General features: G+C 33.0%; 2 protein-coding genes across 8 annotated transcripts; one reads left to right on the forward strand and one right to left on the reverse strand.

The window, feature by feature from the left end:
- Nucleotides 1–8,915: 8,915 nt before the first annotated feature.
- LOC101249266 (uncharacterized) lies at nt 8,916–9,317 on the forward strand. The gene has a single exon (XM_004239182.5). The coding sequence runs from the start codon at nt 8,986–8,988 to the stop codon at nt 9,193–9,195; it is 210 nt and encodes a 69-aa protein (XP_004239230.1). The 5' UTR covers nt 8,916–8,985; the 3' UTR covers nt 9,196–9,317.
- Nucleotides 9,318–11,570: 2,253 nt separating this feature from the next.
- On the reverse strand, nt 11,571–14,420 carry LOC101249549 (uncharacterized). 7 transcript variants are annotated; one of them, XR_003246824.2, is made up of 4 exons: nt 13,947–14,419; nt 13,603–13,644; nt 13,376–13,485; nt 11,571–12,063 (listed from the first exon to the last, which is right to left on the reverse strand). XR_003246824.2 is itself a non-coding variant. In XM_019214093.3 (4 exons), exons 1-4 carry the CDS (start codon nt 14,317–14,319, stop codon nt 12,037–12,039), a joined length of 519 nt encoding a protein of 172 aa, XP_019069638.2. In that variant the 5' UTR covers nt 14,320–14,420; the 3' UTR covers nt 11,571–12,036. The 7 variants fall into 7 exon arrangements, 5 of the variants coding, with proteins under 5 accessions (XP_019069638.2, XP_004239231.2, XP_004239232.2 ...); XR_003246823.2 differs by having other exon boundaries at nt 13,603–13,656; XM_019214093.3 differs by having other exon boundaries at nt 13,376–13,452; nt 13,947–14,420.
- Between the last annotated feature and the right edge of the window lie 285 nt (nt 14,421–14,705).

Here is a 14,705-nt window from a genome sequence, read left to right on the forward strand (position 1 = left end):
TCTATGGAACCGACTTCATCGATGCTTACAAAAAATTTTACCTAGAAATAAAAGGTAAATAATACATTGCCTTAATTGGGACCATATTTTCAATAGAAGTCCTCTGATAATGAGCATGTCCACGGAACTTACAATTTTCTATTCACTATCAATCCTGTAAAACAATCCTAACTTGGAAATCAAATTCTTTGTCGGATAAAAGTTCTTAGGTATGTTAAACTCCAAATTAATTAGTTCACCCAAAGATCAATCATTGAGTTCATAGGCCCGTTAGAAAAACTCCAATCTGATTGAATATTCATTAATTTAAGCGCAACCGACAAATTCATTAATTTAAGCGCAACCGACAAGGTGATATGCTGATTCCTTCACATAGTGGATGACTAGCCTCTTCTAATTTTTCATAGAAGCGTCATAATATTTCATTAGGAGCTTTATCAAAATATTGGTTGGGTTCTATCTCACCTTGAACCCGAAAAAATCATTGTCACTTTCATGAACTTTATCATGTTGAACCCTATCTTGTGCAACTCTATCATGTTCAATCCTAATTTTCCATGTGGTGTAAGCATATAATATTCATCCACGGATATGAAAATATAAAATATATTATTCAATCAATCTATTTCTTCATGATGAATCCATACAAATATCTAGGCTTAAATTTATTACGGTACAAATGAACCATGATTGTATTTGGATTAAAAATTCCAAACATCTACATACACTATAAGGACATCTAACCAATCCATTCGTAAAAATATCAAGTGTCATGCATGTCTAATAAAACCTCTAACACCGTCAATAAACTCAGATTTCAAACCATCACCAGTTTCATAGTGCATGATCCATCCACAAAAATATTGATATTCAATTAAATTAAAATTTAATAATGATTTTAACTAGATAGAACTAATTTTTATTGTTAATATATAATCATAATTACTTACATATATTTAGCTAATTCATATACCTAAGTTCGTTAATACTACATTTCAAGATCTCCATGTTCATGCTTAATTAGTTCATATATTTTATCAAGATTTCAAAAGTTTAAGAAACAATGTCATTTGAGACTTATATATTTCTTTTGATTCGATTGTAATACTTTAGAATCTTGTATACATGACAATCATATTTTAAAGGTTTTAATTAAGTTGACTTTGCTTTCTGCAATATTTTATGTATTAAACTTTTATTCTCGCTTTACTTTCGCATTATTGTATTAGTTGATGTCATGATATACATCATCTCGCCCACGCTGCCAGATTTTCCTATACCTTGCCGGGATATAGAATACCTCAATTAAGTAGATCCACTAAGCTATGTTTGAAAGCAATAAGGATTTGTATAAAAAGTACGATATATTATCCATGTTGGCTACATGGAATATGAGTACAGTGGGTTTTATGAATTAATCCGCATACCAGTTCTCAAAACTACTCCTCATAATATATACTCATGCTCAAATGTGTAAAACATGTTTTTTCTCTGGTTTAACATAATTGCTCTAACTATCCTCTTAAAAGAGATAACTGCTCTGAAATATCTTTGAACTCATAAACTCTTTTAAGAAATCAAAGTTTCTCTTTTCTTGATGTAAATATGATGCATCTAGAAATACTTAGCTATCGTTTGGCCATAGATTTCTAAATATTCTTGGCAAATATGATAGAGGTGAAATTTTATCATGTGTTTGACCATAGTATTTGGAAACATATTTCACCTTTTTTAAGAAAAAATTGATTTATACCCGTAAGTTTTAAAAACTATTAAAACAAATCATCAGTTTGTATTATAAGTCAATTGGATCTTCATTGCAATAAAACAAGTAGTGTCCATGTCAATAGAGTAATATTGTAGTTTGGAGTGAGTGCAACAAACATCATTTCATACATCGTGAAGTAGACAAAGAACATGACTCTGTTACCCTAAACTGATTGTTCATCATTTTCATCAACAATCATATCATCACTTTTATATTCACTAATATTTCATCACTACTTTGGTATTTACGTAATAAAATATGTACTATACTGCAAACAACTACTATAGAGGGTGCTTTTGTAAAAGATAAAAGTTTGGTGTAAAATTTCAATTTTAAAAGATCCCACATAATGAGATTTGATCCACATACTAGAAAAAACTAGTTGAGTGTTTGGGATATTTGTCAAATATATTTGCTAAATAATGATAAATTATACGAATAAACACTATTTTCCAAATTGTTTCCCAAATATTACTTGAAAAATCTGTGGCCAAACGGGTTTATAAATCCCTTAAATTTTCTCAAAATGTCTCTTTAAACTTTTTTCAAAAAACTCAGTTCAAAATATAAGTATATACTTTAAAAGATTCTCAAGATTTATAACTCAAAATAGGGTTCATGCTGAAATATAGACATGAACGAATCAACTCAAGGATCTTAATAACAATATAGACAACTTAATACTCATATCTTAATGATGCTACTCATCTCAAGAATACTCAATTCATAGGATTCATGCTGAAATATAAACATGAACTAATCAACGCAAGAACCTTAATGCATAACATAATGCAATTCAATATTATGAATAGAGTTTTAAAAAAGGATTAGGAACTCAAAATCAACTTAATAATAGCTCTTGAACATTTCTCTTAAACTCACTTTAGTTTTGAACGTAACCAGAGGCATGTTATTAGGACATGCAGAGAATTTCAAAGGAAAATGGAGCTTATATCAGTTACTGCAAGGAAGGGAAACATAGCCACAACTTAAAGAAATATGTGTCTGATGAAACAAAAAAAGATTGACCCAGATGTCCTTGGCGTACTGTTGGTGCATCGCCCCAGGGCCTGAACTTTAGAAGTCAGGCCTTGACGTACTGCTGGATCATCGAACCAAGTCCTGAACTACTAAAGTTCAAGCGTGGCGCTATCATGGAGTGTCACACCAGGCCCCTCCTACGAACCCCGACAAATTTTCAAGCTTGAATTAGTGCCCAAATTAGTTTAGAATTGAGAAATTTATCCTAAACACTTCTTGATTCTCAAACTCAATACGAACACATGGAATTTTTCATACAATCCCTGTTGAAATATAACTTTTACCAAAGATTGACAACACAAAAGAATCAACAACCTCCATTGTTGAAGAATTGAACTCAAACTCAAGAACTACGCAAGAATCATTTAGATACAATGATTTCATGGATAAACTTTAGATGTATGGAGTGAGAACGAACAAGTCCAACACTATGAGAAGCCTTACATACATGAAAAGAATAGTGTTTTTGGCGAAAATTGATAAATCTTAAAGAATGTTTGAAAACCTAGCTTTTCTCCTCTTGAAACCTCGCTCTAATTTCTGTAAATGTTTAGGAACACGAAAAGGTGTTTTAGCATCTGATTAGACCCTTATTTGGGTGAAGAAAAATGTGGCCAGGCTTAAAATGAAAAAGGAAAAGACCAAACTATCATTCTAAAAACGATTGATGTGCTTTAAATAGAGAGACTTCACTCAAACGGGCATAACTTTTGACTCTAAGCTCGAAATTACCAATCGTGGCGGTGTTGGAAAGAAGACTCAAAGACCTTTAATTTAACAGGTCATAGACTACCTAACTCTTTATGTGCTAAAAGATATGATCGTTTGAAGTTAACCTAAAACAAAAAAAATAATGAATGACTTGTACGAACTTCTCTTTAATTCTTTCGAAATCCAATGTGTTACAATTGAAATAAACCCATTTTTAAAAAATCTCAAAGTTCTCTTAGAAACTCATATTGCCCTCGTTGAGTTGTGCATCAATTGTGTAATTGTATTGCCCAACCAAGGCAATCAACAGTTTTTCTTCTGAGATCTATAGATCCTTTAACCGATCATGTTATTGTATAAACCCTTAAACCAATATTTATTTTTCCCTTCTTCCTATGTGTAGGACAAAGGTCTAGATTTCCATCACCAACCTAATAAGAGATAGTATTAAATAAATAGTATAAAATAATATTAGTATTTACTGTGTACTAATCCTAGTCCTATTAGGATTAGTACTCCTTAATCCTAGTCCTATTAGGATTAGTACTCCTTCATATATCTCCTATATATATCTCCCATGTATTCCCTTAACACTTTAATACAATCAATATTCCTTCATGGTATCAAGAGCCAAAAAACCTAGATCTTCTTTTCTCTACGTTTTTTTTTCTCTCTTTAGGGCACCGATCGTTCCCTCTCTTCTCTTGGGCGGCGGCAGCCATGACAACCGAGGTGGATCCTCTCGATTCACTTCCTTCTGGCGTTAAACTTCTTCTCAGGCATCTTCATGCCCTGATTCCCAAAAAATTATCAGACATAAATTACCCTACATGGAAAATCACCGTTCTTACAGCCCTTGAGGCCAATTACCTTCTCAAATACGTCGATGGAAGCACAGAACCGCCGCCGGCAGTCATCTTTGCCACGGACAAATCAAAAAAAACCAATCCGGCCCATGCCGCCTTGAAAGCCGTGGATGGCCAGATCCGATCATGTTTGATTGCGGTCATCTCTCCCACGGTTCAAAAACACATCCGATCCTACACAACTGCTTCAGCCCTATGGACGGCCCTCGCAACACGCTATGCATCAATTCCCACTCTCATATTATTCAATTGTGTGATCGTCTCCATAAAATTACCAAAGGCACGAAAACTATGGCGGAGTATTTAGACGAGGTCTCCACCATCATCACAGCCCTCGACACCGTGAACGAAATTATTCCCAAAAAAGATCTCGTCATGTGCGTCATTCGGGGGCTCCCATCAGCTTACTCCTCCATTAAACAGGCGGTTCACATCAGTCCAACGCCCGTTGACCTGGATACTCTCTCCTCGTGGTTAAAAAGTGAAGAAATCAACGTGGATCTAGTGAGCAAACTTCTTCTCCGAGAAGCCGCTGTTATGGAGCCGGCCACCGCCCTCACAGCAAGCCAGACTATCGCGGGGGGCTTGGTGGCAGCCGGCAGGGGAACCGCGGCGGCTACGGCAGAAACAGCGGAGGCCGCAGGCGCGACGCTCGGCAGGGCAGTCGTCCGCCGTACGACGGTCAACAGCACGGCAGCAACAACAGTGTGCACTCCTTCGGCAGCGGCGGGCAGTCATCTTCCAGCGGCGGGTAGGGCACTTACGAGCGGGATCATCCAACTTGTCAAATCTGTCAGAAAACAGGACACACCGCTGTTCGTTGCTGGTTTCGGTATGAGGAGAGCCAAAATAGTGATAACCGTGCCAATTATGCATCTCAAGCCGGCCCTTCCTCTGAATGGCTGTTGGATACTGGGCCAACATGCACATTACTTCTGATCTATCCAAGCTTAACGCTCCAAATCCATATCATGGCTCCAATGTATTACTGTTGGCAACGGTGAGTCCCTTAATATTTCTCACACTGGCACGGGTACCATTAAAACCCCCACCGCTATCTTTCACCTAGGTAACCTTACCCACGTCCCTTCTATTAAAACCAATCTCCTTTCAGTTCACCAATTCACAAAAGACAATAATTGCTCACTCTTGTTCACCTCTAATGATTTTCAGATCCTAGACAATACTACCAAGAGGGTGATTTTTCAGGACCCCTGTGAGCATGGTTTGTACGTTCTTCCTGGCACAAGTTCGTTTGCCCACCCAGTTTCAGAAAGCGTTTCTGTGGCTCCGGTGGCTCCTTCGGCTGATGGCCACAGTCTGTTGTGGCACAGTCGTCTGGGTCACCCGTCTACTCAAATAATAAATTCTTTAATGTCTCAATTAAGTTTTTCTTCCATTCATGTAAACGATTGTGACTCCTGTTCAATTGTTTAATCTCATAAATTACCTTTTACTTTATCTGAGAAGCGTACAACTGCACCTTTTCAACTTATTCATTCTGACCTAAGGGGTCCTACTGCTGTTCCTTCATTTGCCGGTTTTCGCTATTATATTTGTTTTGTGGATGATTTTACAAAATACACTTGGTTGTACCCACTAAAACACAAATCACAGGCATACACCACCTTTGTCACTTTTGAAAAAATGGTCAAAACACAATTCAATTCTCATGTTAAACTTTTTCGAAGTGACAATGTAAAGGAATATTTAAATAACATCTTTGGCCAGTTTCTGCAATCCCTGGGAATTATACATCAAACCTCCTGTCCATACACTCCCGAACAGAATGGGGTGGCTGAGCGTAAGCAACGCCATCTCATTGAAACGGTGGTTACTCTTCAATCTCATCTCCCTGTCTCCTTTTGGGTAGAAGCTCTAGCCACCGCAAACTACCTCATTAACAGAATGCCCAGTCACACCCTCTCCAACAAATCACCCTATCAACTCCTTTACCAAGAACTTCCCAATTATACTAACCTCCGCGTCTTTGGGTGTCTTGCCTACCCTTGGCTACGCCCTCATATTACTCACAAATTACAACCCCGATCCCGTCCTTGTATTTTTTTGGGCTATCATCCTACCTCCAAGGGTTATCGCTGTCTTGACCCACAAACTCATAAAGTCTACATATCTCGTCATGTCAAATTTGTCGAAAATGAGTTTCCCTACGAGTCTATTTCCTCCTCCACAAATACATCATTCATTGGCGTCCTTCCCCTTTTCCCAACATACTCACAGGGTCCCTCACCACCTTCCCCCACACCTCCACCCACTACCCAACCACCCCTCATCACCCCTTCGACCGTCATTAAGACCAACAGAATCCAAAAATATACATATAAAATGAGATGGAATATATTCATCGTATCATATTGTCATTTCTTTTTTTGGGTTTCATGTGATTTTTAATATGTCAATATTCATATTAAAATCTGATTATTTGAATTCGCGTTTTGCAATTCCTATTTCTGCGAATGACACTCCCATCTAGATTTTTCATATACGAGACTAGAAAATGAATTTATTGGTTGCCTTTGTTTTTCTCTTTCCATTTTCTAGCGCCCAAAAAATAAATTTTATATTAGGTTTTTCTAAATATAGAAGAAAAATGTTATTGCAAGGCTTTTTAGAAAGTTATTTATTCGATTGTTTCAGGAAATTGCTTGCATAAACTATTTACAAGTTAGTTACCTGATTTCAAGAAGCCATCGCAACATATTTATGGAAGTTACTAATAAACTAGTTGTTTAATTGCAAATTCCTTAAAGTAAAAAATAGGATTTCGGAGCCTAAAGGGTATAAAATATTAACAAAAATTTTAAAACGGTATATAAATTTTTATATTAATCAAAATGGAAAAATCGCTGGAACAACAACGATTTCCTCCACTGGAAAAAACAAAATCGCTGCTACAGCAGCGATTTTGCAAAATGTGATTATTATTTTTTTAGGAAATCGCTAAATTAATTTTTTTTAAAAAAAAAATGGACAATCTCTCATCTGCATATAGAAAATAAAAATATTTTCAAAAAAAATCTATAATAAAATAAAGAATATGAAGAAGGTATTTTACTCACCAATGAAGCTAATGGTCGGTGATGAAAAAATATGAAGATTAACATTATATGAAATTGTGAAAATATATATAAAAGAGGTTAAAAAGTTAGAATTCTATTTGAACTCAAACGTCATTTAAATTTAAATTCAATATAATATCTCTTTTAGAAAGAAAATATTTTTGTTACCTTACTTATTCCTAATTTTTTTAAAACAATGCATATTTTCTTATAAGCTATATATTTGAATTTCAAAAAATTATTTATAATCAATAAAATTTATTTTTTATTTTCTAATAAAAAAAAATTAAAAAATCGCTGCCATTTTTTAAATCATTGCCTAGATAGCAATTTGAATTTTCTTTTTTAAAAAAATATGTATATTTTGCAAAATCGCTGCAGTAGCAGCGATTTTGCTTTTTCTGATGGAGGAAATCGATGTTGTTCCAGTGATTTTGCCGTTTTTGTTAATATAAAATTTTATACACCATTTTAAAATTTTTGTTAATATTTTATACCCTTTAGACTCCAAATTCTAAAAAAAATGACAGAAGTAGTAGTATATCCACAAACCACAATTTTGAGTATTCATAGCAAATTGTGAATATGGTATTTTCCATTATGCATCAATTTGAGTATATACTTACCTTACAACTACATATATTTACATATATATATATATATATATATATATATACGCGCTCTTTTTGTCCAATAAAAGTCGTGTAATATACTAAAAATAGGAAAAATCCTTTTGGTCAAAAAAATTGGCCATAATTTGACGAAAATGGTAAAATAACATATTCATACTATAAACTAGATTCGTTTTTGACATTTTTACCCTTTTATTTTCATACTCTTAAATTAAAAACGGAAAAAAAAATACTAGTTTATTTATAAAATAAAAAAGGTACCCATTATAGACTTTATACATTTCTGACCAAAAAAATTTAATTTGGAAATCAAGAGTTCTGTGTGTATTTAATCCTTGGTATTAAATATTAATTATCATCTAACACATTTTTCAAATAATTACATTTAAAGTCAATAAAATAATATCGTAATATTACCAATAGGGTAATGCTAAATGACTAAAACACTTGGCTAGAAATTTTTAGAAAGTTTATGATATTTTTTCTGTTCAAAATCTTTTTTATTTTTTTAGTTAAATTAAATGTTTGAAAATATTTTAAAAGGTAAAATATCATTCTTGCCAAAAAGATTTTTGGTTATTCATTTTATTTATTATTTCTTAAGCAGTGTGTCAAATTAATAATGGACAATTATTATTTCGAGAGTAAGTAATTACCCTAACGATTGGTTAATGTAAGTGAAAAAGCGAATGAAACTCTCTTTCCGCAAATCTAAGCATCCACACTGATGATTTGATTCCTTCCTTAATGCAATAATACTTTATGTTAAAAAGAATAAAATAAAATTAAAGTATACTCATTTGAACTATATATACAAGACAAATAACAAGAGTAGATACAGAAACAATATACACAAATAAATAAGGGAAAAAGAGAAAGAAGTAGAGATGTCTGATTGGGGGCCAGTATTGATAGCAGTGGTGTTATTTGTACTATTGAGTCCAGGTTTATTATTTCAATTGCCTGGTAGACACAAAATAGTTGAGTTTGGGAATATGCAAACTAGTGGACTCTCTGTACTTGTTCACACTGTCCTCTATTTTGCACTCATTACTGTCTTCCTTATTGCTATTGGAGTTCACATCCATACTGGCTAGCCTTTTATTCATGCAACTTCTTCTTTATTTATTTTTTTAATTGATGTACTTGTGTTTCTTTCTTATATTTTTGTTACAATATTCTATTTGGATATTCGAATTAAATCATGTTTGTTTTGGAATCTTTTTTTTTCTTGCTTGTATTGAATTGAATTTAAGAAATATTAGAATTATTGATCCGTTTAAAATGTTATGTAGGCTTAAATGAGCTAAAAGTCGGATCATATTCTAAATCACATAATTTTTACTAAGTTTTACAATTTTAATTTATTTTTTATAATTTATTAAAAAATATTCCCTTATTTATGCCTATAAAAATTATATCAAATTAAAGAACATATTTTATTTAAAAAATGATTAAATTTCTTATAAATCAATATGAGTTGCATATTCGCCCAGGGTGAAGTAAAAGCTCAAAATAAGTTTTATTTAATAAAATAAGCAGATTATTACCTCGGTCAAATATAAACGAGTTGGACGAAGGATTTGGACACCCTAATCTTCAAAAAAATAGATAGAATATTATTGAAAAAAATCTGTAAATAAAATATAAGAGATGATTTTGTACAATAACATTTTTCTAATTCAAATATACTCCCTTCCGTTCTATATTAGTTGATCATTATATTAAAAATAGTTTTTCTATATTAGTCGATCAACTTATTTAATCTAAAGAAGCATTGTATAGGTCCAAAGTTGGTAAGAGTTAGAATTAGTAATTTTATCCTCTTATTTATAGTTCCTTAATATACAAATAAAAAAAAAGAAAAATTATATATTATAGCAAATGAATAACTTAAAATAAATGGAGTAGCTAGGGTTTGATTTAATTGTGCTCCATAGCAAACGGTTGCAAAAAAATGTCAGGCGCCTCTCTCCCAAATATCTCGCTCGCCACTCTCCTCCAATCTCTCGCTCGCTTCCTCACTTTTTATACAAACACAAGTGTATAAAAATTGTTTCTAATTGTATAAAGCAGAAAAAATTATATAAATACATAGATTTTTGTTCTCCTCTTTCAGATCTTGCTCGCCACTCTCCCAAATCTCGCTCCCCACCCTCGCATTTCTCACTTATACAAACACAAGCGAAATGTATGAATTGTGTTTATGTTTGTATAAAGCGTGAAAAAATTGTATATACACATGCAAGTACATATATTTTCGTCCTATACACTTATAATTATACAATAAAAATACTCTTCTGCCCAGTTTCTTTTGTCTTTCTCTCTTTCTCATTTTATACAGTTTTCAAATTGTATCCAATTTCTCTCTTTCTCGTTTTAAACAATTCGATTCAATTATATATTCCTTGTCAAATTTCTTTTGTCTTTCTCTCTTTCTCATTTTATACAAATTCAAATTGTATATAATCGTTCTATACACTTATAATAATACAATTCGTTTTATACACTTCGTTTTTATACAATTCTCTGCGCAAGTATCTTTTTCTTTCTTATTTTATACACTTCGTTTTATACAATTTGCTTCAACTGTATATGTATAACGAATTATACAGTTTTTATGCTTGTTATGGAGCACAATTATGTAAATTTTGCTATAACATACAAATATAAATTTTTTATTTGTTATATGTGAAAGTTGCACTAAAAAAAGATAGTGAACTAATATGAAACTAAGAGTATACATTTTACTTCTTAATTCCAATCTCGGGCAAACAAATGCACGCACGTAAATGAACATTCAAGTGCACGCACGTAAATGATCATTCATTCTTATACTTTTAATAGAAACCGAAAGAGTGATTTTCGTCCATTTTTAATTGTCATAATTATTTTTTTAGAGTCAGATTATAATAACATTGACTAACATTATATGATGTATTTTTATTATTATATTAATATGTATGTGGTTTATAATACTTTTCGTATCATTTTTTATATAATTAATTTTTTAATTAATATATCAAATTAATATAATTTAATTTAACTTTGAGAATTGGTCAATTTAATTTTTAAAAAGTGTAACATAAGAGAATAAAAGCTATCGGGATAACGATTTAAATTGGCTTCCTCTGGTCATAGTATTAAATGAGTTGTTAGGTATGACTTTTAAGAATTAGGCTGAAAATCATTTACACCCTAATTCTACATCAAACACCAAACTACACACTCAATTTTAAAAAATAATTATTTTAAGCTCATGCAAAAATTAGCTATACATGAAAAAAAAAATATGAGGTACTATACACTAAGTTAATGTATACATTTTTCTTGCTAGTACGTCGCGACATCAGTAAAAGCAAAAGATATAGGTAATAAGTAGATACGAAATGCTACTTGTGATTTGTTTCCCTACTGCTAGAAAAGTAATATCTCTCATTTATAATGAACCTATTTTCTAAAAAAAAAACTGTTCCAAAACTGAAAAAATCAATAACATACACCATAGTTAATATGTGGCTTTTGTTACAAAAATAGAATATGCAATAGCAGATAGTGAGTTTTCAAGTTCAAATATTGTTCCAATGGGCATGATCATATATCAGGGAAATACTAATCAAGCTTTGATTGTAGTTGCAATATCACTCGGGACGTGGTGGGGGTGGGGTGTTGTTTCTACATGTGTAATGGCACAAGAAATACAACATAGTTGCACTAAGATAAAATAACATGGCACATCCATTTTGTGTCTTTCTATACAGTAAAGTTGTAGCTAATCAAATATTTTCACTTTCAAATGCCTAAGCTGTGTCCTCCAGCAACAAACACCAGCATGCAATGTATTCATCCTCCATACACTCTTTAAACATTGCAGGAAACTGCATCTAGTAAAGAGTACGACCATACTCCTCACCGTTGTTCTGTGCCAGTACAATTGTTTAAATTGTTTCACAATATTTTACACGCTGCAATACAGAATACAAACAAATGAGCCAAAAGAGACGAGTATGAAACATGGAAAATCACATAAAACTGGAAAATACATCTTTGCGCGACATGAGAATCTCAACATCGTCACATCAATCATTCAGAAGAAACATAAAACTACAAATATACAAGAGCCAATAGAGATATGAAACATGAGATATCACAAGAACTGAACTATCACCACACCAGCATCTTAACATCACCACATGAAGGAAAACAGCACACTTGTACAGCTAGACTGATTGAACGGAGGAACAAACAAAGCTGATATCTCTACCATACTATTTTCTTTGACGGGTAGAAGCTAATGAGCTGTAGTGAAGTCCCCTTACAAATTTAGATATAAGTTATAAATCTTAAACAGTTAAAGCAACCGATGATTCCATAAGCTGATTGTACTGACTACATAGCTTGTCAATGAGAGACTTAAAATTTGGTTGTCTTCTCATATAGGTAGAATGTAAATGCTGAGAATATACGACTACGGGTGCCAAGAACTGTTTGTGACGCCTCCCTCACAAACAAGTTCCCTGTTCTCCACAAATTGCAGTTTAAAATTTCTGCATGCCCTCATTCAATTCCATTGACATGCAAGATCATCAATCCACCATCTTAAATTACAACTCTTTGATGCAAAATAAGTTCTTATACCTTAAAAAACGTTATAAATTATTAATCAGTCTTAATGGACAAAATTCTGTTATGTCTAGTTAAACTTTGTCCTTATATACTACATTTGTTTGTCTAGATATAGTTAATCAAACTTTAGCAAAGTGGAAAACACTCCCATCCCCTTCCCCACTCTTGGCAGTTGATCTTCTTGTGACTATTTTCCTTATACTTCCACTAACTCTGCTACTGCAAAGCCTAAGAAAAATGGAGGCCAAGTTGACGAAAGTAACAAAAAAATAAGGCGATCTGATATATGTGGACAAGAAAATCCAGGCCAAATAGTTGCTAATACTATATTGGAAAGCCCAAAAAACCAATTGAATCCTATCTGGAGAAATCCCAACCCCTACTAACTGAAACTTAAGTTTGGAAAGCACCAAAATTAATGAGGTGATTTTGGTTTTTAACATATTAACCCAATTTGCATAAGAACTGTGGCGACCAGTAAATTAGGAGACCGTAGAAAGAATGAAGTCATATTGACAAAATCACAAATATAAAGTAAAAGGAGAAAACTCTGATATATAAAAGTGTCAAATCCAAATTATGAGTTCTTAACAAAAGAACTATCAGAGCTACCACAAAACATTACCCACAGAACTCACCAAGCTACCTCACCTTCCAATTTTCATTCTTTCGAGAAATAAAGCTTTTACATTCATTCCTGTCCAATTCTCCCGGCCAAACCTCCGCACCTTTATAAGAGTTTTAACTTGTTTTTAGCCAATCTGAAGGCATTATAAGTTAATTTATCAACATCTCATAATTTCTATTTCGATTCGATTAGCATAAGTGCATACTAGTGTCAAGCGAGTATATAATCATCAAAACTTATACAGCAATACCTGATTTCATCATTAAGGAGTTTAACTTATATGAGCTGATACCTAGCAAATAACCTGCTAAATCATTAGACTACTATAGTAAGAGTTTTAAATATAACCTAGATCTATATTCTAAACTAGTCAACACAATCTAACGAACAGAAAATATGAATGAAATATTCACAATAGATCAAAAGAGAGCTCATATAATCCTGCACAAGTAACAGGGCAAAGAAGTGCGAGACATACAAAAGAAGTAAGACCACTGCACAGGTAAGGAAATCCCAAATCATTAACTAAAAAGTGCAAACAGAGAGAGAAGACTCATAATAAAAAAAACTGTAGAGGAGGAGAAGAATCCTTACGTTGACTATGCGATTGTGATGAAGACATAGGGCAGAAAATCGCTCGTCCAATCATTGACAAAACAGAAACAATTCCAGCTAGATACAAAAGCATAACGAACACAATAATCCAAGGCATCATGAAAAATCCAATGAAGAAGGTTACAGATCCACATAGCATCAAAGCCATAGAAATACCGAGAAGCAAGGAAGCAAAGCCGGCAGGAGTAATCTGCTGCATCGGCCTCACAGTCGGCAACTGTGTACTGCGTTGGATAACCGGTGACTGATCGGAAAACTCAAAGGGCGTAGTTGGAGATCGGAGGATATTGAAAATCAAAGTAGAAAGCTCATAAAGAAGCTTTGATTGTTGATCCTGTTGACTTCTCATCATGTTTGCTCAAGTTCTTTTTTTCTTTGAGGAGAAAAATAATAGAGTATGTTAAAAGGAGATGGATAATGCAAAAAACGAGGCAAGTGGATAAAATTTGTGATTAATTGGTATTTATCCAATCAAACTATTTATTGGAGGCGCTCTCTGACCCAAAAAGTGAAAAGACGCGGCGGTTCATCACACCATTTACCTTTTATCTTTAAAATTTATTTGAATGTAGATATAAAATCAATCGAATAAAATGTAAAATTATTTGATTCATGTTTAATAAAATGAATTATGTTTTTATTGGTTAGTTTTCATTGTGATAGGATGTCACGATCCAAATTCGGGCCGCGACTAGCACCCACACTTACCCTCCTATGTGAGCGAACCAACCAATCTAA

This window comes from Solanum lycopersicum, chromosome 5, assembly GCF_036512215.1.
Source record: "Solanum lycopersicum chromosome 5, SLM_r2.1".
NCBI classification, from domain to species: Eukaryota; Viridiplantae; Streptophyta; class Magnoliopsida; order Solanales; family Solanaceae; genus Solanum; species Solanum lycopersicum.